The sequence below is a fragment of the Nycticebus coucang genome, chromosome 19 (genome assembly GCF_027406575.1).
Source record: "Nycticebus coucang isolate mNycCou1 chromosome 19, mNycCou1.pri, whole genome shotgun sequence".
NCBI lineage: Eukaryota > Metazoa > Chordata > Mammalia > Primates > Lorisidae > Nycticebus > Nycticebus coucang.
In genome coordinates, this window is record NC_069798.1 from 462,206 (window position 1) to 484,442 (window position 22,237).

The 22,237-nt window shown below is 46.9% G+C and overlaps 1 protein-coding gene and 1 pseudogene across 3 annotated transcripts in view; both read right to left on the bottom strand.

The window, feature by feature from the left end:
- Positions 1 to 940, bottom strand: part of AFG3L2 (AFG3 like matrix AAA peptidase subunit 2) — a 48,996-nt gene extending 48,056 nt beyond the window's left edge. The window contains exon 1 of one of the 2 annotated variants that reach the window (XM_053571122.1): positions 627 to 940. In XM_053571122.1, coding sequence (XP_053427097.1) covers positions 627 to 743 — 117 coding nt within the window. In that variant the 5' untranslated portion in view covers positions 744 to 940. The remainder of the gene's footprint in view (positions 1 to 626) is intronic. The other variant, XM_053571121.1, reaches the window with a different exon arrangement.
- A 13,450-nt stretch (positions 941 to 14,390) lies between these two features.
- On the bottom strand, positions 14,391 to 16,097 carry LOC128571787 (keratin, type II cytoskeletal 8-like; annotated as a pseudogene). The gene has a single exon (XR_008375973.1). The product of XR_008375973.1 is annotated as a keratin, type II cytoskeletal 8-like (transcript).
- Positions 16,098 to 22,237: the final 6,140 nt, after the last annotated feature.

Consider the following 22,237-nt stretch of genomic DNA (forward strand, 5'->3'; position numbering starts at 1 on the left):
GTGAACTCTAAAGAACTGACAGAAAGCAAGTAACTGTGTCACTGAAATAGCTGATACCGACTAATCGAGACACGAAACTTTATTTGAGACATACATCATGGTTTTGCCAGTAGCCGGTTACCAGCTCAGAAACACCTATTACATTGCGTATGTAGCCCTATAGGGAGCTGGTTACTACCAGAGAAATCGCCTCCTGCGGAAGGCAGGCCCAACAGCGTTTACTCTGAAAAGGCGATATTTTTAGTAACAACTGTTAAATATTTACTGGTATCTAGTATGTGCCGACCCCAGAATGCCAGCGATGGCCCCATTTAAGAGATGGGAAAAGGGAGACCAGGAAGGTTTCAGTGGCTTCTAACACAGAGCCTTTTCCACTGGCTCTAAGATCTAGGCAGGACACACAGGTTCTCTCCCTAGAGTCAAAAAGCGGGAGAAACAACCAGAGTCGTGACGTGACCTTCGGAAGCAGCTGCCCCCGGAGGCACAGGGACCTGATGCGGCTGGAGACCGCAGTTCTCAAAGTACAGAGGGGACGCCGTGACGGCACCCCGGGGGCCGGTGACCTTGACGCCCGCTCGCCCCGCTGGGAGCGGGCCCGGGCGCGGGCGAGGCGGGACCGGACTCACCGTGCGGAGGCGGAGCCGCTCGCTGGGGCCCACGCCGCCGCCAGGCCAGAGGAGCGGCGGGAGGCCGCGGGGCCGGCAGCCACCCCGGCCCCACAGCAGCAGGCAGCGGTGCGCCATGGCGGCCAGCGCGGCCCGCTCGACCCGGGTCGCCGCGCAGGCGCGACTGCAAGGCGGAGGCGCCTTGGAAAGCGGGTTGGGTCCAGGCAGAGCGGACGCCGGCACCACCGAGCGCCCGCGCCTCACCGACGAGTCCTCGCGCTCCACGCGCTCGTCGTCTTGGCCCCGCCCCAGGGTACTGACGCCGGCGTCATCTCCGGAAGCCGGTCGCGACCTCTGCCCGGGCTGGAGGTGGGGCCGAGGGAGGAGCTCTGGCGGTGGGTGGGGCTAGAGGCGCGGTCGGGGAGGTGCTGGGGGCGCGGCTGGGCGGAGTCTAAGGGGAACGTAAGGGGCGGGTTTGGGGCGGGGTCCGGACGTCAGGGAGGTGGGAGGCGGGTCTAAGGAGGCTCGAGTGGAAGCCGCCGAGGGCTCGCCGTCTAAAAGACATTTACAAAAAAAATAAATAAATAAATACATAAAATAAAAGACATTTCCTTCTCTCCGACTCGAAGCCGTCTTCGATATTTTTAGTATTATAACTCTCAGTCACTCGTCAAATGTTTAATTCAACGCGTACTCAGTAAACTGCCATCGTTCTAGGATCGGAGGTATCAAAGCATACGTCCGGAACCTTAGCAGGGCGATGCGAAGAATCCAAGTGTTGGAAGTTAACATCCACCTGGGCTCTTCGGGAACAGTTTCAAAAAGAAACGATTCCAGAGAACAAACTGAGTCCTCCAAGGAGGGGACACTGCAAATTGTGAGGCGCGCCGTGACCGCGGAGGAGAAAAAGAGAGGATTTTGTTCCCTCTCTGCCAGTAATAAGTATGTTATCAATAGGATCTGATGGTATGTATGGGAGAAGAATAGGAAAGACAGGAAATAAGCCAGACGGATGGGAGAAAAGGTAGCAACGGGAATTTATTCATGTATGTACACACACATAAGAAAAAACTAGAAAACACTTTTTAAAATTTAATTAATATTTTTTATTTGTGTGTGTGTATGTGAGAGAGAGAGACAGTCTCACTGTCACCCTGGGAAGAGTGCTATGGCATCACAGCTCACAGCAACCTCAAACTCCTGGGTTCAAGTGATCCTCCTGCCTCAGCCTCCCATGTAGCTGGGACTACAGGTGGGCTACCACGCCAGGTAGTTTTTTTTCTGTTTTTAGGATGGAGAGGGTTCTCACTTTTGCTCAGGCTGGAAGAACACATCAAAAGCTGTGAGATAGGCTGGGCACGATGGCTCATGCCTGTAATCCTAGCACTCTGGGAGGCCAAGGCTGGGGTAGATTGCCTGACCTCACAGGTTCCAGACCAGCCTGAGCAAGTGCAACACCTCATCTCTAAAAATAGCCCCGGCATTGTGGTGGGCACCTATAGTCCCCGCTACTCAGCAAGCTGAGACAAGAGTTTGAGGTTGCTGTGATCTATGATACCATGGCATTCTACCAAGGGTGACAAAGTGAGACTCTGTCTCAAAAAAAAAAAAAAAAATAAGTTGTGAGATAAAGTTAAAACAGTAATTCAATGGATTTTTGTTGCATGAAATGCTTGTATTAGGAAAATAGAAAGTTCTCAGATCAATGACCTCAGCTTCCACCTTAAGAAACTAGACAAAGAAAATGAAATAAAACCAAAGAAGCAGAAAACAAGCTCAGAGTAAAAAATCAGTAAAATTAAAAACTAAAAATGACAGAGAGATAATGAATGAATGAAATAAAACTGTGACTCTTTGAATATCAATAGTAGAACAGTAGGAAAAACAGAAATGACACAAATGCTATCAAGAATGAAAACAGTCCTTGGTGGTGGCTCACACCTGTAATCCTGGCACTGTGGGAGGCTGAAGTTGGAGAATCACTTGAGGTCAGGAGTTTGAAATCAGCCTGAGAAAAAGCCCATCTCTACAAAAAAACAGAAAAATTAGCCAGGTGTTGTGGCGTGTGCCTGTAGTTCCACCTTTCAGGAAGCTGAGGCAGAAGGATTGCTGAATCCCAGCAGGTTGAGGTTGCTGTGAGCCTTTGATGACACCATAGCACTCTAGCGCGGGAGGCAGAGCAAGCCTCTCTCTCAAAAAAAAATATATAAATAGGGCAGTGCCTGTGGCTCAGTCGGTAAGGCGCCAGCCCCATATACCAAGGGTGGTGCGTTCAAACCCGGCCCCTGCCGAACTGCGACAAAAAAATAGCCGGGTGTTGTGGCAGGCGCCTATAGTCCCAAGTCCCAGCTACTCTGGAAGCTGAGGCAAGAGAATCGCTTAACCCAGGAGTTGGAGGTTGCTGTGAGCTGTGTGATGCCACAGCACTCTACCAAAGGCCATAAAGTGAGACTCTGTCTCTACAAAATAAATAAATAAATAAATAATAATAATAAAATAAATAAATGAAAAAGAATGAGAGAAGTTGACACGACTTCCGATTCTACATATGTTAAGTGATACTAGAATATTACGAACAATTTGATGCCAATAAATTTAACAACTTAAATGAAGTGGACAAATTCCTTGTAACATACAAGTTACCAAAACTAATTTCTCAAATAAGCTGAAAGGCCCTACATCTATTAAAGAAATTGAATTCACAGTTAAAAACCCTCCCACAAAGAGCACCTCAGACCTGGATAGCTTAGCTGAGGAATTCTACCAAACATTTAGTGAAGAAATACCAGAACTACAGAAATTCTTTCAGAAAATTTAAATGAGGAAATAACTTCTTAACTCTTTATTCAAAGCTAACATTACTGTGATATCAAAACCAAATAAGGTTATTACCTTAAAAAAAAAAAAAACCCAACCACCCAAACAATAGAACTGTATCTCTCATGAATATAGATGTAAAAATCCTCAACAAAATGTTAGCAAATGGGCTCGGGCCTGTAGCTCAGTGGCTAGGGCACCAGCCACATACACAGGAGATGGCGGGTTTGAATCCAGCTCAGGCCTGCCAAACAACAATGACAACTACAACCAAAAAATAGCCGGGTATTGTGGTGGGTGCCTGTAGTCCCAGCTACTCAGGAGGCTGAGGCAAGAGAATCACTTAAGCCCGAGAGTTTGAGGTTGCCGTGAGCTGTATCACCAGAGCACTCTACCAGGGCAACATAATGAAACTCAAAAAAAAGTCTCAAAAAAAAAGTTAGCAAATCAAATCCAACATTGTATGTAAGGAATTATATACCACAACCAAGTGGGATTTATTCCAGATATGCAAGGCAGTTTAATATTGGAAAATCAATAAATGTAATTTATCATATCAACAGGTTTTAGAAGAAAAATTGTATAAATAGATGTAGAAAATGAAAAAGAATTTGACAAAATCCAACACCCATTTATGATAAAAACTCACAGTAAACTAAGGAATACAGAAGAACTTTCTCGACTTAATAAAGAAAATCTACAAAATAAGGCACAAGTATTTCCTTTCACTATTGCTTTTTTTTTTTTTTAATTTTTTGAGACAGAGCCTCAAGCTGTCACCCTGGGTAGAGTGCTGTGGCATCACAGCTCACGGCAACCTCCAACTCCTGGGCTTAAGTGATTCTCTTGCCTCAGCCTCCCAAGTAGCTGGGACCACAGGTGCCTGCCACAACGCCTGGCTGTTTTTTGACTGTAGTTGTCATTATTATTTGGCAGGCCGGGGCTGGATTCAAACCCACTAGCTCTGGTGTATGTGGCTGGCACCTCGGGAGCTTGAGCTATAGGCACTGAGCCTCACTATTACTTTTTAACATCTACCAGATGTCCTAATAAATGCAATAAAACAAGAAAAAGAAATAAAAGCATACAAATTGGGAAGGAAAAAGTAAAACTGTGTTTATTTGTAGATGGCATAACTGTCTGTGTAGAACATGTGAAAAAATAAATTGGCTTAGCACCCATGGCTTAGTGGTTAGGGCGCCGGCCACATGTACAGGAGCTGGTGGGTCCAGCCTGCTAAACAATGACAAGTACAAAAACAACAATAACAAAAATAGCCAGGCATTGTGGTGGGTGCCATAGTCCCAGCTACTTCGGAGGCTGAGGCAAGAGAATCATTTAAGCCCAAGAGTTTGAGGTTGCTGTGACGCCATGACACTCTACTGAGGGTGACATAGCGAGACTCTGTCTCAAAAAAAAAAAAAAAAAAAGAGAATAAATTAAAAAGCTCCTGGAAGTCCAGGTTTGGTGACTAATACTTGTAGTCCTACCACTCTGGGAGGCCAAGGCAGAAGGATGGCTTGAGCTCAGGAGTTGGAGACCAGCCTGAGCAAGAGTTGAGACCCTGTATCTACCAAAAATAGAAAAAGAAGCCAGGTACTGTGGCAGGAGCCTGTAGTCCCAACTACTTGGGAGGCTAAGGTAGGAGAATCACTTGAATCCAGGAGTTTGAGGTTGTTGGGAACTAGGCTGACTCCACTGCACTCTTGCCTGGGCAATACAATGAGACTGTCTCAAAAAGAAAAAAAAAAATGAAAAACTCCTGAAACAAATAAGAAATTTTAGCAGGGTTGCAAGATAGAAGATAAATGCACAAAAGTCAGTTGCTTTCCTATATACCAGCAATGAATACGTGGAATTTGATACGAACAATACAATACCATTTACATTATCACCTCCAAAAAATGAAACTATGTGGGAGATACATATGAGTATAATTACACAAATGTGATGAATAAAATCAGAGAAGCAAATAAATGGAGAGGCAGTCCACGTTTGTGGCTAGAAAGACTCTGTTGTAAAGGTGTTAGTTCTTCCTGCTGGATCTGTATAATGAAATCTCAATTGAAATCTCAGAATATTTTGTAGATATTGACAAAGTAATTCTAAAGTTAATATAGAGAGCCAGAAGACCCAGAATAGCCAACACGGTATTGAAGGAGAGCGAAGTTTGAGGACTGACACTACCCAAATTCAAGACTTAACTATAAAGCTGCCATAATTAAGACAGTGTGATGTAGGTGAAAGAACAGATTCATAGATCAATGTAACAGAAGAGAGAGCCCAGAAATGGACCCACAAAAATATGATCAACTGATCTTTAACAGAGGAGAAAAGTCAGCACAGTAGAGAAGTAGTCCTTTCAACAAATGATGTTAGAACAACTGAGTATCCACGTGCAGAAAAAAATGAATCTTGACTGAGACCTTACACAAAAAACTCAAAATGGATCACAGACACAGTATAAAATAAAGAAAAACTCCTAGAAGACATCAGAGAAGAAAATCTCGATGATTTTGGGTTTGGTGATGACTTTTTAGATACAACACCAAAGACACAATTGATGAAATAAAGAATTGAGAAACTGGGTTCATTAAAATTGAAGTATTTTTCTTTGAAAAGGCATTATCAATAGAAGGAAAATATAAGCTACAGGCTGGGAGAAACACACAGGAGACATATCTGATAAAGGACTGTTATCCACAATATACAACTCTTCAAACTTGACAACAAGAGAACAACCAAAGAAACAGGCCGAAGACCTCAGCACCTCACCACAAAAGATATCCTCACGACATACAAGCATATGAAAAGATTCTCCATATTGGGTGGTGCCTGTGGCTCAGTTGGTAGGGCGCCGGCCCTATATACCAAAGGTGGCCGGCCGAACTGCAACAAAAATATAGCTGGGCGTTGTGGCGGGCACCTGTAGTCTCAGCTACTCGGGAGGCTGAGGCAAGAGAATTGCTTGAGCCCAGGAGTTGGAGGTTGCTGTGAGCTGTGTGATGCCACGGCACTCTCCCGAGGGCGATAAAGACTCTGTCTCTACAAAAAAAAAAAAATCTCCATATCATAAGAAAGTGAGGAAATGCAAATTAAAACAATGAGGTACCCCTATACACCATTTGGCAATTTGTCAAAAAGCTAAACAGAATTACCAGCAGTTCCACTCGCAGGTATGTGCTCAAAAGAACTGAAAACAGGAACTTACACATCATAGGCAAAGACAGGGAGGTGTGTACACAGACAGTGGGTACTGCTCAGCTGTGAAAGTTCTGACACACTGCAACACGGTGAACCTTTAAAACATTATGCTGAGTAAAATAAGCCAGACACACAAGGACAAATATGATATGGCTGCACTTACATGCAATGTCTAAAATAGGCAATTCCACAGAGATAGATTAAAGGGGAAGGGAGAGTGGGAGTTACTGCTGTGTGGTTACAGAGTGGGGATGATAAAAATGTTTTGGAAATGGACCATATGATGGTTGAACAGGACTGTGGATGTCATTAATGCTGTTGAATTGTACATTTAAAATTATCAAAATGGCAGGGCAGCTCCTGTGGCTCAGTGAGAAGAGTGCTGGCCCCATATACCAAGGGTAGCAGGTTCAAACCCACCCTGGCCAAACTGCAACAAAAAAAAAATAAATAAAAATTTAAAAAAAATGTCAAATTTATGTTGTGAATTTTTATCACAACAAAAATATATTTAAGAAAAAATAGAATAGGCTTGGCACCTGTGGCTCAAGCGGCTAAGATACCAGCCACATACACCTGAGCTGGAAGGCTCAAATCCAGCCCTGGCCCGCCAAGCAACAATGACAACTACAACCAAAAAAAAAAAAAATTGCTGGGCGTTGTGACAGGCGCCTGTAGTCACAGCTACTTGGGAGGTGGAGGCAGGAGAATTGCTTGAGCCCAGGAGTTGGAGGTTGCTGTGAGCTGTGATGCCACAGCACTTTACCCAAGGCAACAGCTTAAGGTTCTGTCTCAAAAAAAGAATAGAATAGAAAACATCAATGAATAGCATGCTAAGTGAAAGGAGCTGGACGCAAAGGCCACAGCATGTCTGACTGCACTTTCCTGAACTGTCCAGATAGGCAAGTCTACAGGGACAGGAGTAGATCTCTGACAGGGCTGCCAGAAAGAGGGAAGGAGAGCTGAGGGTTTGGGATGAGGAAAATGTCCTAAAATTGTGGTGACGGTTGCACAACTCTTTGGATGAGCTAGAGCCATTGATGTATATACTTTAGATGAATAGATAGTGTTTTATGTGAATTATATCTCATTAAAGCTATCTTTTTTTTATTGTTTGGAATTCTTCAGGGTACAAAGAATTAGGTTACACTGATTGCATTTGTTAGATAAAGTCCTTCTTATAATTGTGTCCCACCCCCAAGAGGTGTGTCATACACCATGACTCCCATTTCCCTCCTCCCCCTCTCTCCCCACCCCCTGGTTCCCCTACTCACCTCATATTAGATCATCTACTGCCTTCATATCAGAATTGAGTACCTTGGGTTCTCGCTTCTCCATTCTTGTGATGCTTTACTAAGAAGAATATGTTCCGCCTCCATCCAGGTTAATACAAAAGATGTAAAATCTCCATCTCTTTTAATGGCTGAATAGTATTCTATAGTATACATATGCCACAGCTTGTTAATCCATTCCTGGGTCGTTGGGCATTTAGGCTGTTTCTACATTTTGGTGATTGTAAATTGAGCTGCAATAAACAGTCTAGTGCAAATGTCCTTATGATAAAAGGATGTTTTTTCTTTTTCTTTTTTCTTTTGTAGAGACAGAGTTTTACTTTATGGCCCTTGTTAGAGTGCCATGGCATCATACAGCTCACAGCAACCTCCAACTCCTGGGCTTAAGCGATTCTCTTGCCTCAGCCTCCCGAGTAGTTGGGACTACAGGTGCCTGTCACAACACCCGGCTATTTTTTGGTTGCAGTTCAGCCGGGGCCAGGTTTGAACCCGCCACCCTCGGTATATGGGGCCGGCGCCTTACCGACTGAGCCACAGGCGCCGCCCAAAAGGATGTTTTTTCTTCTGGGTGGATACTTAGTAATGGGATTACAGAATCAAATGGGAGGTCTAGCTTGAGCTATTTGAGGATTCTCCATACTTCTTCCAACAAGGTTGTATGAGTTTGCAGTCCCAGCAGCAGTGTAAAAGTGTTCCCTTCTCTCCACATCCATGCCAACATCTGCACCTTTGAGGGTTTGTGATGTGGGCCATTCTCACTGGGGTTAGGTGATATCTCAGGGTGGTTTTGATTTGCATTTCTCTGATAATGAGCATTTTTCATATGTTTGTTAGCCATTTATCTGTCTTTTTTAGAGAAGGTTCTATTCGTGTCTCTTGCCCAGTGACATACAGGATTGTTGAGTCTTTTTTTGTTGATTAATTTGAGTTATCTGTAGATCATAGTTATTAAACTTTTGTCCAATTCATAATATGCAAATATCTTTTCCCATTCCGAAGGTTGTCTATTTGCTTCGGTTGTTGTTTCCTGATCTGTACAGAAGCTTTTCAGTTTAATTAATTTATTTGTTTATTTTTGCTGTTACATTGCCACAAAAGTCTCCTTCATAAAATCTTCCTCCAGGCCAATATCTTCAAGTGTTTTCCCTATACTTTCTTCGAGGATTTGTATTGTTTCATGCCTTAGATTTAAATCTTTTATCATCTTGAATCAATTTTCATTTTATATGGAACCAGAAAAACCCTGTATAGTCAAGGCAATTCTTAGAAATAAAAACAAGGCTGGGGATATGTCCCTACCAGACAAGACTTTAGGCTATACTACAAGGCCGTAGTGATCAAAACAGCATGGTATTGGCACAAAAATAGAGACATTAACATTTGGAACCCAGTAGAAAGCCATGAGATAAAACTATCATCTTACAGCCACCTGCTCTTGATAAACCAAATAAGAACATACACTGTGGAAAAGAATCCTTATTTAGTAAATGGTGTTGGGAAAACTGGATAACCACAGGTAAAAGATTGAAACTGGACCCACACCTTTCACCAGTTTCAAAAATTGACTCAAGATGAAGTTATCTTTTTAAATGGGCAAAAGACTTGAATGGACATGTCTCCAAAGAACATACACAAATGGCCAGTATGCACATGAAGGGATGATCAGTGACATCAGCCATCAGTGAAACACAAATCTCAGGTGTTGTGGTGGCTGCCTGGAGTCCCAGCTACTCTGGAGACTGAGGCAGGAAGATCACTTGAATCCAGGCATTTGAGATAGCTTTGAGGTAGGCTGAAGCCACTGTGAGATTGCTGTGAGCGAGGCTGACGCCACGGCATGCTAGCCTGGCAGCAAAGAGGGATGCTGTGTACCCTACCCCCAAAAGGAAAGTCAGAAAGTATTTTAAATTAAATGAAAATTAAACTACATCAAAAGCTGTGAGATAGGCTGAGTGCAGTAGCTTATGCCTGTAATCCTAGTGCCCTGGGAGGCCGAGGTGGGTGGATTGCCTGAGGTCACAGGTTCGAGACCTCATCTCTAAAAATAGCTGGGTGTTGTGGTGGGCGCTTATAGTCCCAGTTACTCGGGAAGCTGAGGCAAGAGGATTGCTTGAGCCCCAGAGTTTGAGGTTGCTGTGAGCTGTGATGCCACGGCACTGTACCAAGGGTGACAAAGTGAGACTCTGTCTCAAAAAAAAAAAAAAACAGGCTCAGCACCCATAGCACAGTGGTTACAGCGCTAGCCACATGCACCGAGGCTGGTGGGTTCAAATCCAGCCTGGGTCTGCTAAACGACAATGAAAACTGCAACAAAAAATAGCCGCATGTTGTGCTGGGTGCCTGTAGTCTCAGGTACTCGGGAGCTGAGGCAAGAGAATTGCTTAAACCTAAGAGTTTGAGGTTGCTGTTAGCTGTGACGCCATGACACTCTACCAAGGGTGACATAGTGAGACTATCTCAAAAAAACCCCAAAAAACAAAAGAAAAAAAACCCTTTTCATGAATAAATTGTACTTTATGCATCTTGATGTTTTGCTTAACCTAGCTATTTGTATGTTAATAACAATTCTTCCCTATTCTTTATTTTATTCTATTTTTTTTTGAGACAGTTTCATTTTGTTGCTCTCAGAGTCTCACTTTGTCGCCCTCAGTAGAGTGCTATGGCGTCTCAGCTCACAGCAACCTCAAACTCCTGGGCTGAAGCGATCCTCTTGCTTCAGCTTCTCAAGTAGCTAGGACTATATCCTGCACCACAACATCTGGCTATTTTTAGAGATGGAGTGTTGCTCTTGCTCAGGTTGGTCTCAAACTCCTGAGCTCAAGTGATTCTCTTGCCTCAGGCTCCCAAGGTACTGGGAACACAGGCAGGCCCTCCCTGGCACTCCTTAGTCAGCTCCTACAAAGGTTTAACAGTTTTCTAATGGCCATTTAGACTGCCACAGTTTTTGCATTTCAGGTGCTGCAATGAGCATTGTGTATAATGTGTGTACACACATAATTCATGTGCGCACACACACACGTGCTAGTGCCTGAGACTGCTAGGGAAATGTCACTTTTATTTATTTATTTAATTACTTTTTAATTTTTTTTTTGCAGTTTTTGGTGCCAGGGCTGCGTTTGACCCGCCACTTCCGGCATATGGGGCTGGTGCCCTACTCCTTTGAGCCACAGGCACTGCCCTTCTTTAACTATTTTTTAAATTATTTTTTAAATTAAATCGTACCTGTGTACATTGATGTATGTATGGGGTTCAGTGTACTGATTTGATATACAATGTGAAATGCTTACACCGAACACATCCATCACCTCACTTTAAATCATGTTCCCTCAGGAGCTAGATCTTGTGGGGTTGTGTTGCCTCTGTGTTCCCACTAGGTGGCAAGGACAGGCCGATAAATTCTCAAGACACCTGCAACACATACTCCAAAGAGACGGGGACTTGTTCCTGCTCAGACCAATGAACTCCTGAGCTGGAACAGTCCACCTGCCTCTCCGGGATGACAGGTGTGAGCCACCATACCCAGCCTATATATGTAGAATGTGAATAGACAAAAACAAAAAGTAGGACCAGTGGTTGAAAAGCCTCCCACCTGGCCCCCCCCCTTGTGGTCAGTAAGGTCGCAGGCTTCCTGGAAGACGGCTTGAAACATTGAGCCTGGACAGCTGTGTCAATGATAACACTAGTTGGAGCCCCTACCACCCAGCAGACAAGCCACTCCCGGTTTATGACTCCCTGGGAGTCAGCCTTAACTCACTGAACAAGCAATTTTCAAATGACCACTGTTTGCCAGAGACTGGGTTAGATCCAGGATGCAGAGTGACAAAGAAAGCTCAGGCCCCATCCTGGAGGAACTCAGAGAGCCTGTGCCATGCTCCTTTCCAGACTTTAGGGAGCACTGTCATTGCCCAGGTTGCTCATTAAAATGTATCATTGCTGGCTCGGTGCCTGTAGCTCAGTGAGTAGGGCGCTGGCCACATACAATGAAGTTGGTGGGTTCAAGCCTGGCCTGGGCCTGCTAAACAACAATGACAACTACAACCAAAAAATAGCCGGCCATTGTGGCGGATGCCTGTAGTCCCAGCTACTCAGGAGGCTGAGGCAAGAGAATCACTTAAGCCCAAGAGTTGGAGGTTGCTGTGAGCTGTGATGCCACAGCACTCTGTTGGAGGTGACATAGTGAGACTCTGTCTCAAAAAATAAAAAAAATAGGGCCGTGCCTGTGGCTCAAGGAGTAGAGCGCTGGTCCCATATGCTGGAGGTGGCGGGTTCAAACCCAGCCCTGGCCAAAAACCACAAAAAATAAATAAATAAATAAATAAAATAATAACAAATTTAAAAAATATATCATTTCTGGGTCTCACCGCAGAAAAGCCCATTCAAAGGTCAAAGGGTGGAGCCTAGAAAACTGTCTTCTTACTAAGCTTTAATCTAGTGGGAAAAACAGAAACATAAACCAGGGTAGTAATTACAAAACAATGATCTGAGCATGATGGAGGTGGGCGGGAGGGTTCACGTTAGAAATGATGGGAATGAGGAGGACCCAGAGGGATCCCTACCAACAGGGGGGTCCCTGAAGGACAAGGTTAATGGTCTGCTTGGGGATGGCACTTTCTGAGGGGCTGTTGTGGAGACCAGCTGGGAGGCCGTGGGGGTAGAGAGTGGTCTAGAGGGAGCTGAGCTGGGCCTGCAGTCAAAGGGATGGGGTGTCATAACAGCACCCTGGGGAGAGCTGACAGGTACTATTCACTGCCTACCTGTCACTATGGTAAGAACTCTGCACATTTAATTCTTACCAGTGTCCTAGGGCAGGCAATGCTAGGATCCATTCCCATCTCATAGATGATGACACTGAAGTTTAGAGTGATTAAGCGATTTGCAGAAGGGGAGCCAGGAATGGGACCCCTATCTGTTCTTTGTCAAATCTATTCCTTCAAACTATTAAGTCCTATTTCCTCGTAAAGGATATAGACAAAGGAATGGATTTAAATAATCTGTCAACCAGGTCCAGTAGCTCACTACTGTAATCCCAGCACTCTGGGAGGCTGAGCTGGGTGGATTGCTTGAGCTCAGGAGTTCAAGACCAACCTAAGCAAGAGTGAGACCCCATTTCTAAAAAATAGCTGGGCGCTGTGGCAGGCAGCTGTAGTCCCAGCTACTCGGGAGGCTGAGGCAAGAGAATCACTTGAGCCCAAGAGTTTGAGGTTGCTGTGAGCTATGATGCCAGGGCACTCAACCCCAGGGTGACTGAGTGAGACTCTGTCTCCAAAATAAATAAATAAAATAAAATAAAATAAAATAATCTGTAAGAGGTAACTTCCAGAGGCTGTGCTGACTGATATAAGAGGTGAGGGATCATTCCCAGGTCTCCAGCTTGGGGTGCCTGGGTGATTCCACTACTCCTGAATTCTACTAGTCCTGGAAGAGGAGTTTGCTTAAGAAGGAAGAGGGTCTGGACCTGTTGGGGCTGAGGGTGGCACCTGGGGAATAGCTTGCATTGTTGGATATGTAGGTCTGATCTTGGGGGAGAAACCTGAGACACAGATGTTAGTTTAGGCATTAGTGGGAACCTTCAAACCCAGGATGGCGCTCAGAAGGGTGCAGAGTGAACGGAAAGATGATAGGTGGGGAGGGAGAGCTGCAGAGCAGGCAGGGATGAGGCGTCATTGCAGACTCCAGAAGGGAATTGGCACTAGTTCAAGTGCAGCAGAGAGGTCTCGAAAGACAGGGACCAAACAGTACACATTCAACTGAAAAAGTTTGAGGCCCTTAATTTAATGGGAGGTTTTTCAGGAGCCCATTATGGCATGTTGTGGGATAAATAAGCAGTTCAATAAAACAAAATAAAATGAACAAAGCAAAGCACTGGAGTGAGCAAGTGTGGACTATTCTTCTGAAAGTCTTGGATGGGAAGTGGGCCTGGAAGGTTTGACATTTGCCAACACAAATGACCCACCCCCTGCCTTGTTAACAATGGGTTTTTGCAACTACATGAATGACTGTTTCCAAAGAAACAAAGAGGAATTTCAGCAAGAGAGAGAAAGCTTATGGGGAATTTTGCTCCAAAATTCTTCATTCCTTGAGTGTCTTCACTCCCAGTTCCCACAGCTGCGAGTGACAAGACCTGGTCCAGAGATCCCTGGACTGTGGGGCTGAGTCAGTGCTGATTCCCCAGTCCAGCTCTGGGAGAAACAACTGCACCCTGTGAGCGGCCTCCCCAGCCAGCACTAGGCCAGCTGCCCTCTTGAAGCGCATCTTTTCAGTTCTACAGAAACCATAAGCCTGAAACAGCAATGGGACGCCTGGGCATTGCTGAGTCAGACTCATGCTCACTTGGCCAGCCGCACACATGCTCTCCAGGTTCTTGCTTGGCTACCGCCAGCTATCCTCAAGGGGAGGCAGGGAGCCGCATCCCTGCTAGAGGTGTTCCCAAAGCAAGAACACTGATCCATTTGGCATTTGTTAAAACCAACACTTTTTTTTTTTTTTTTTGCGAGGCTGAGGCTTTATTTTGGAAAAAGCAAATTGTTTTTTAGTTGGGGATGTACATAAGAGGTGGGTAACCCAGGTGGTAAACTCCCCAGAAGAATGAGCTGAGGGATGGGGCTGAGCCTCAGGTGGGTCTCCTGTTCCATGTGCTCCCTGGCACTGCTGCCTCCCCCACAGGCTCTGTGGCAGCCTTGTGAGAGGGTAGATTGGAGGGGCCACAGTGGCAGCTCACTTGGGAAGGACATCAGAGGACTCAGACACCAGCTTCCCGTCTCGGGTCTCAATCCTCTTCACAACCACAGTCCTGGAGCCGGAGCTCCCACCAGAGCCAAAGCCGGTCTGGAAGGAGCTCAGACCATAGCTGAGGCCAGGGCTTGTGAGGCCCCGATAGGCCGAGCTCAGGCCACCTGAGTAGCCACTGGTGGTCTTCATGTGGGTACTCATGTTCTGCATCCCCGACTCCAGTCGGCTCTCCTCACCCTCCAGCAGCTTGCGGTAGGTGGCGATCTCCACGATCTCCACGTCCAGGGCCAGCTTGACGTTCATCAGATCCTGGTATTCACGCAGCTGCTGAGCCATGTCCTGCTTGGCCTGACACAGGGCAGCCTCCAGCTGGGCCAGCTTGGCGTTGGCATCCTTAACAGCCAGCTCCCCACGCTGCTCAGCATCCGCGATGGAGGCCTCCAGGGAAGTCCTCTGGCCTTTGAGAGCTTCAATCTCATTCTGGAGCCGGCTGATGTTGCAATTCATGCCGGAGATCTCCGTCTCTGTGCGCCCAGGTCATCCCCGTGCTTCCCAGCCTGCACCTGCAGCTCCTCGTACTTGGTCTGGTACACGCTCTCAGCCTCAGCCCGGCTTAGGACCTCAGCAATGATGCTGTCCATGTCCAGGGAGCGGCTGTTGTCCATGGACAGGACCACAGATGTGTCCGAGATCTGGGACTGCAGCTCACAGATCTCCTCTTCATACAACTGCCTGAGGAAGTTGATTCGTCAGTCAGCCCTTCCAGGAGGAACTCCAGCTCCACCTTGTTCATGTACGCTTCATCCACATCCTTCTTGATGAGGACTAATTCATTCTCCATCTCTGTACGCTTATTGATCTCCTCCTCATACTTATTCTTGAAGTCCTCCACCAGCCCCTGCATGTTGCCAAGCTCTGCCTCCAGCTTCAGCTTCTCCTGGCCCAGTGTGTCCAGCTGTCGCCGAAGGTTGTTGATGTAGCTTTCAAACATGCTGTCTATGTTGCTACGAGCCGTTTTCTGCTGCTGCAGGAGGTTCCACTTGGTCTCCAGCATCTTGTTCTGCTGCTCCAGGAAGCGCACCTTGTCGATGAAGGAGGCAAACTTGTTGTTGAGGGTCTTGATCTCCTCTTTCTCCTGGGTGCGCACGGCCTGAATGTTGGGGTCCACCTCCAGATTGAGCGGGCTCAGCAGGCTCTGGTTCACTGTGATGGCTGTGATGCCCCTCATACCTCCAGCCCTGGTGTAGCCTCCACCCAGACTCAAGCCTGTGCCCAGGCCACTCCGGAAGCTGCCACCGCCCACCCTAGAGAAGCTCGAGGAGCTGATGCAGGCACCGGGCCCACTGCTGTATGAGCAGCTGCTGAAGGCCCGTGGGGCAGAGCTGGACACCTTGTAGGACTTCTGGGTAACCCTGATGGACATGGTGAAGCCTGGAGTAGAGGCAGGTGGCCCAAAACCAGAGATTCGAGAAGGTGTGAAAATCTGCTTCTAGATCACATTTTTTTTTTTTTTGAGACAGAACCTCAAGCTGTTGCTATTGCTGTCCACCAGCCCAATCAATGACACAGAGATATCACTGCAGACGGAGTGATTAATTAAGGGAAGTCTGAGGCTCGCTCAGGCCTACAGCCCTGTTTATCTTTATTCACTGTATTATACATTCAAACTCACCAGATAAGAATGAGCAAGAATAAAGAACAAAAGCATTAATTGAGACTAGTATAAAAAGTTCTCTTCAGCATAAATGTTGCAAAGCATCTACACGTCATTTCTAAGTCTAGAGCATATAACTTAAAGATAAACTACAAGGATACCAGGCTGTCTGTTTCTGTTCGCCCACCTCCCTAACAGGTTAAATGAAGCTTTTGTGTAATTTGAAGTTAGGGAATGAAGAGTAACAGTTCAGCTCCAGACAGGTGCTAAATCTCCAGCTACGACTTGGCGGGGACCTCAGGGAATCATATCTCAAGGCCTTTTCAGCTAGCAGGGAAGAATTAACCCCTGCGTCTCTGCTGCTTTAGGAAGTAGGGAGGAATTAACCCCCGAGTCTTGCTTATAGCCGAGAATGGAATTTTCCTGCCTTAGGTTCTCATACCACAAGGAGCACATATGAGACAAAGCCACCTTTCTGGGGTGCTGAGAACTGTGCACCTTCATGTTGCCCTGGGTAGAGTGCTATGGCATCACAGCTCACAGCAATCTCCAACTCCTAGGCTCAAGTGATTCTCCTGCCTCCGCCTCCCAAGCAGCTGGGACTACAGGCGCCTACCACAATGCCCGGCTATTTTTTGGTTGCAGCTGTCATTGTTGTTTGGTGGGCCTGGGCTGGATTCGAACCCGCCAGCTCAGGTGTATGTGGCTGGTGCTGAGTCCACATCTTTTTTTTTAAGTCATGGGTGATTGGGGATCATTCCCTTGTTTTCTATAAACCCCAAGGTTTGGGATGGCAGGGTCCAAGTAGGTAAAACAACAAAGTCCCGAGACTCCTTTAAGGACCCACAGACAGGTGTAGGGTCACAGGGGAAATTTTTTTTTGTGCTTTCGTTTTTTGATTTTTTTTTTTTTTTGAGACAGAGCCTCAAGCTATCACCCTATGTAGAGTGTTATGGCATCACAGCTCACAGCAACCTCAAACTCCTGGGCTTAAGCGATTCTCTTGCCTCAGCCTACCGAGTAGCTGGGACTATAGACGCCCACCACGATGCCCAGCTATTTTTTTTTTTTTTCTTTTTTGGTTGTAGTTGTCATTGTTTGGCAGGCCCGGGCCGCATTCGAACCCACCAGCTCTGGTGTATGTGGCTCTTTTTTTTTTGTTTGTTTGTTTTTTTTAATGAAAAGACATGGCCATGTTCATAATGAAGGGAAAGATGTGAGGCAGACTGACCTGCGGGTGGAAGAAACCAATCTACAGAAGACAAGTGGAGCAGATTCCTGGGAGAGAGGGGACTGTGGTGACACCTGAACCTGAGGTGTCCTGCTGGCCAGCGCCCATGACCCTTCACGGGTGGGAAAGACTGGGTTTGGTGGGGCTGGGACTGGCTCCTGATCAGACATGGAATGAGGGGTGCAGCTCAAGGCATGGCCCCAGGGCTTCTAACTGACGGGCCCCAAGTCAAGAGATCTCACACTTCTTGGCTTAGTTTCTCCACATGGCAAGAAGCAAAGTCCTTAGCCCAGAGTCAGAGGCTGGGAGAGACAAGGCTGGGGGTGAGGGAAGAAAAGGAGAGGTGAGTCTGGCGAGCCCCTGGGACCTGGGCGAAAGTGACACCTGTGATGCTTGTGCAGGGTCTGCAGGATGGTTGCACGGAGTCATGCTGACCAGAGACAAGACTGCACCTGGGGGGAGAGGCAGCGGGGTGTGCAGGGGCAGCTCAGAGCCTGATAGTCCACAGCCCGGGGGCTGGAGATGGCCATGAAGCAGAAGAACGAGGTCACCTGAGGGAGGTGGCATGGGGGGAAGGGCTGGAGCTGTGCTTGGGGTGAGAGCCAGTTAGGGGTGGCTGAGTTTGCATTGACAGAAGTGCAACAAAAAAGGATTTCTCTACAACAGGCCTTCAGGGTCCTGACTAAGCAGGGTTTCTGGTGGGCTGAGTCCCTTCAGACTAAATATTTTTGTCCCCTCCACATTCATAGCTGAAGCCCCCAGTGTGATAGCATTAGGAGGGGGCATCTCAAGTGATTAGATCATGAGGGGGGTACCCTCAAAAATGGGATTAGTGCCTTTATAAAAGAGGCCTCCAAGGGCTCCCTTGCCCCTGCTGCTGTGTGAGGACAGAGCAAGACAGGACCAGCTGTAAGCCTGGAGCCTGGTCGCCACCAGATAGACACCAAATCTGCCAGTGCCTCCATCTTAGACTCTTCAGCCTCCAGAACAGTGAGAAATGTCCTCTATTTAAGCTGCCCTGTCTGTGGTAGTTTGTTATGGCAGCCTAAACAGACTAAGATGAAAGTGGTTCTGTTCTATGACCATTTCTTTATACTTCCATTCTTGGTGTTCATTTGTTCTCCTGCTTGTAACAAGGTGGCCACACCAGTTCCAGAAGGTAAACAATGGGGGCCAGCTCACACACTCTGGGAGGCCGAGGCCATGGATCTCCTGAGCTCAGGGGTTTGAGACCAGCTGGAGCAAGAGCAAGACCCCATCTCTACTAAAAATGGAAAAAATTACCTGAGTGTTGTTGGCAGGTGGTTGTAGTCCCAGCTACTCAGGAGGTTGAGGCAGGAGGATCACTTGAACCCAAGAGACTGAGGTGAGGTTTCTGTGAGCTGTGGTAACACCATGACACTCTACCGAGGGTGACACAGTGAGACTCAAAAAAAAAAAAGTTAAACAATAGAAGAGAAGGTCTCCTATGACTTGCTCTTTGGATTACAGAACTTTTTCCTGCAGTGTCTTGGCAGATGCCCTCAAGTCCTACCAGCCAGCATTGGTGGGCTTCTGGCCCTCAGCCCTGCAGCAAGGCAGGCGTCGGCCTTCCCTGAGGTGCTGACTACAACGCAGATGGGTGTTGAGGTGTCAGGGAGGAGGAGGGCCCCATAGCAGGATATTGGAGTTTGAGACTGAACAAAACCCAGGAAGTAGGTAGGCTTGGCTGGGCATGGGCAGCTGAGTGACACGGAGATGAGGAACTAAAGTTAGGAAGGTCTGGAGATGACAAATCCTGGATCACCCAGAATTAAGGCAGGAAAGGGGAGACAGGGAAGCAGCAAGCTGAGCTGCTAGGCCCCCCAAATGGAGGGTGTCAGAGAAGCGCAGGTGACAGTGACTGGAGGGAAGGGAGGGAGTCATTTTCCTTCCCCCTGAACTCAGTGGATGATGACTGCTTAGTTTTGGGCAGGTCTCACACCTGCTTCCCTGAGGCAGACACCGTGTGTCACGTGGTCTCCCTGCTGCCTGTCTGCCCTCTCAGAGTCACTTGGAACTTTGCAAAGTCTTGATGCCCAGGCCATACTGTGGTCCTGTTAAATAACAGTAAAGTACATGCCATTGTGAAAGGGGACAGCAGGTGCTACAGCAGAGGAAGGTGCCACGGCACCTGGGGCCACTTTCTGATCCTGCACTGGAGTCGAGGTGACTTGGTCATCTTCACCTCCACTGACTTTCACTGTCCAGCCAAGCCTATCTCCTGGATCTAGTCTGTGTTTTGAATGGTTTTGGCTCAGACTGTAAACTCTACAACTCATGAAGGCTCCATCTTAAACTATGAAACCCTTCTCACTATGGCTCTTGTCTCTCCTTCTGGCCTCAATTCTCTCCACTTGCCGTGAGGCCCTCCAGTCCAGCCTCAGGGGTGATTTCCAGCTCCCTGTTCTTTCAGACCCTGCACATGCTGCCCTCCTGCACTGGACAGAACCTCCAGGGCCAGCATAGAGGAAGGTGCTCCAGCTTGAGGGAGCAGTGTGAGCCAAGGTTTGGGCAGCAAGGTGAGGGGTGTATGCTGGACACACCACTACCCAGTTTGGCTGAAGGGTCGGTGTACCCGGAACAGTAGCCTCTTCAGCAGCAGCAGCCCCGGGAGGGCAGGTTAGACCAGGAATTCCTGGCCCTACCCCAGAGATGCTGTATAATGGGGCTGAGGCAGGCCTGCTAGTCTACCTTTCTAGCAAACACCCAGGTGACACCACTGCTCCTGGACCACACTTGATGGCATCAAGTGAGGAGAGATGAGGCCAGAGGGTAGACTTCAACAGAAGATAGAGCTGTCAGTACAGGTCTTTAGGATGTGGCTTTAAATGTTACAAGGCTGAAGTAGTAATTCTGGTAGTAGGATTTATAGTAAAATAATGAGAACTACTTATGTGTACTATTTTATCTGATTACTGAATTTAAAAGCTATGACAAAACAGCCAATTGTATGAATAATATAATTTTAAACCAATGAAAGAACTCTTAGAAGATCTGTTTTAAATGTGGTATCTGCTAAAATGGTGACTGATATATTGTAGCAAGTCAATGTCTTTTGTTGAAGTGAGGAGTATTTATCATGGTCTATTGAAAGCTCTTTTTTTAATTTAAGTTTTTTTTTTTGCAGTTTTTGGCCAGGGCTGGATTTGAACCTGCCACCTCTGGCATATGGGGCCGGCGCCCTACTCCTTTGAGCCACAGGTGCTGCTCTAATTTAAGTTTTTAAATTTATTATTTTTTAATGATGTTACTTTTTTTTTTTTTTTTGACACAGAGTCTTACTCTGTCGCCCTGGTTAGAGTTCTGCAGCATCATAGCTCATAGCAACCTCAGTCTTAGGCTCTTGCCTCAGCCTCTCAGCTGGGACTACAGGCTCTTACTACCAAGCCCAGCTAGCTTTTTGGACTTTTAATAGGGCCTGGGGTCTCCCTCTTGTACAGGCTGGTCTTGAACTTCTGAGCTCAAGTGATCCTCCCACCTTGGCCTCCTAACCATGGCTAGGATTATAGGCATGAGCTACCTCGCCCTATTAAAAAAGCTGTTCAAATTTGAGCCATCAAGTAGGCAGAACCAAACTCAGGATATTATAAGCATTCTGCTACCCCAGCCAGAACACCTGGCTTCCAGTGGTAGTTCTGAGATTTCCCAGCTATGTGTTCTTGGATAGGTCCCTACACCTTGTATGCCTCAGCCCCCCACCAGTACGTAGAGGGTGAGGGTCCTGTGAGTGCTGAATCACCACACAGCTGGATCTTACAATTACGACTGTGCTGGTATTATGCCTCCAGGTTTATAGGTCAGTAATTGGGAAATAATTCCAGATTCCCCTGATGAGGGTGGTTGCAGTGTCTCCTCCTTTGAAAATTTTAGAAAAGGTCAAGGGATAGTTCTCCAGCTTGGCTGAGCTAGTGACAAAAGGAAGGGATGTTCTAAAGACATCAGTAACCAGTGATGCGGAGCACGCTCCTCACTGCACAGGTGAGACAGGGGCTGGATGCAGGTGCATCTGCGGCTGGGGCTGTCCTGCTCCCAGGGATAATGATGGCAAGACTAGGCTTTGCACTTGCACAGACATGGCAGTGGATTCTAGGTCAGCTGACTTCCCATCTGTGACCTGGAGCAGTGTCACCTCTATGTCTCTGCAATAAATACAGTACCTACCTGGGCAAAGAAGTGCCCAGCCACTGGCCAGTTACAACTGCAAATCACCACAGCACAAGAAGGGAGAATCCTGTAATCCTGGTTCTTACCTCAGCCTGTGATCCCAGGGAAGAGAGTGTGAAATCTCCTGAACCCCAGTTTGTACCAACTGCTGAAGATTATTGTGAAGTTAAAGCTCTGGGTGGTGTGGCCAGTATAGCAGCCAGGTCCCTGGCCACTTACTCCACCAGCTCACTGCACACGATGCCGTGCCCATGAGACTGCCCTAGGGCAGGGGCCTTGTCACCTGCCTTTCCCATGTTAGGTCGGGGTAAAGTAGAAAAATACCAGTTAACTCCTGACAAATTCCTGGGCTGCAAGACCTCAACAAAATGGAGTAAGTCTGGTTCACTCCCAAGATAGATATGAAAGTACTCACTAACTTCTTGCTTGATTAACTCCTGGGCCTGGGAAATGAACCGACTATCCCCAGACTGACCTTTAAACAAGGCCAGGTAGAGAGAATACTGAGACAAAGATGTAG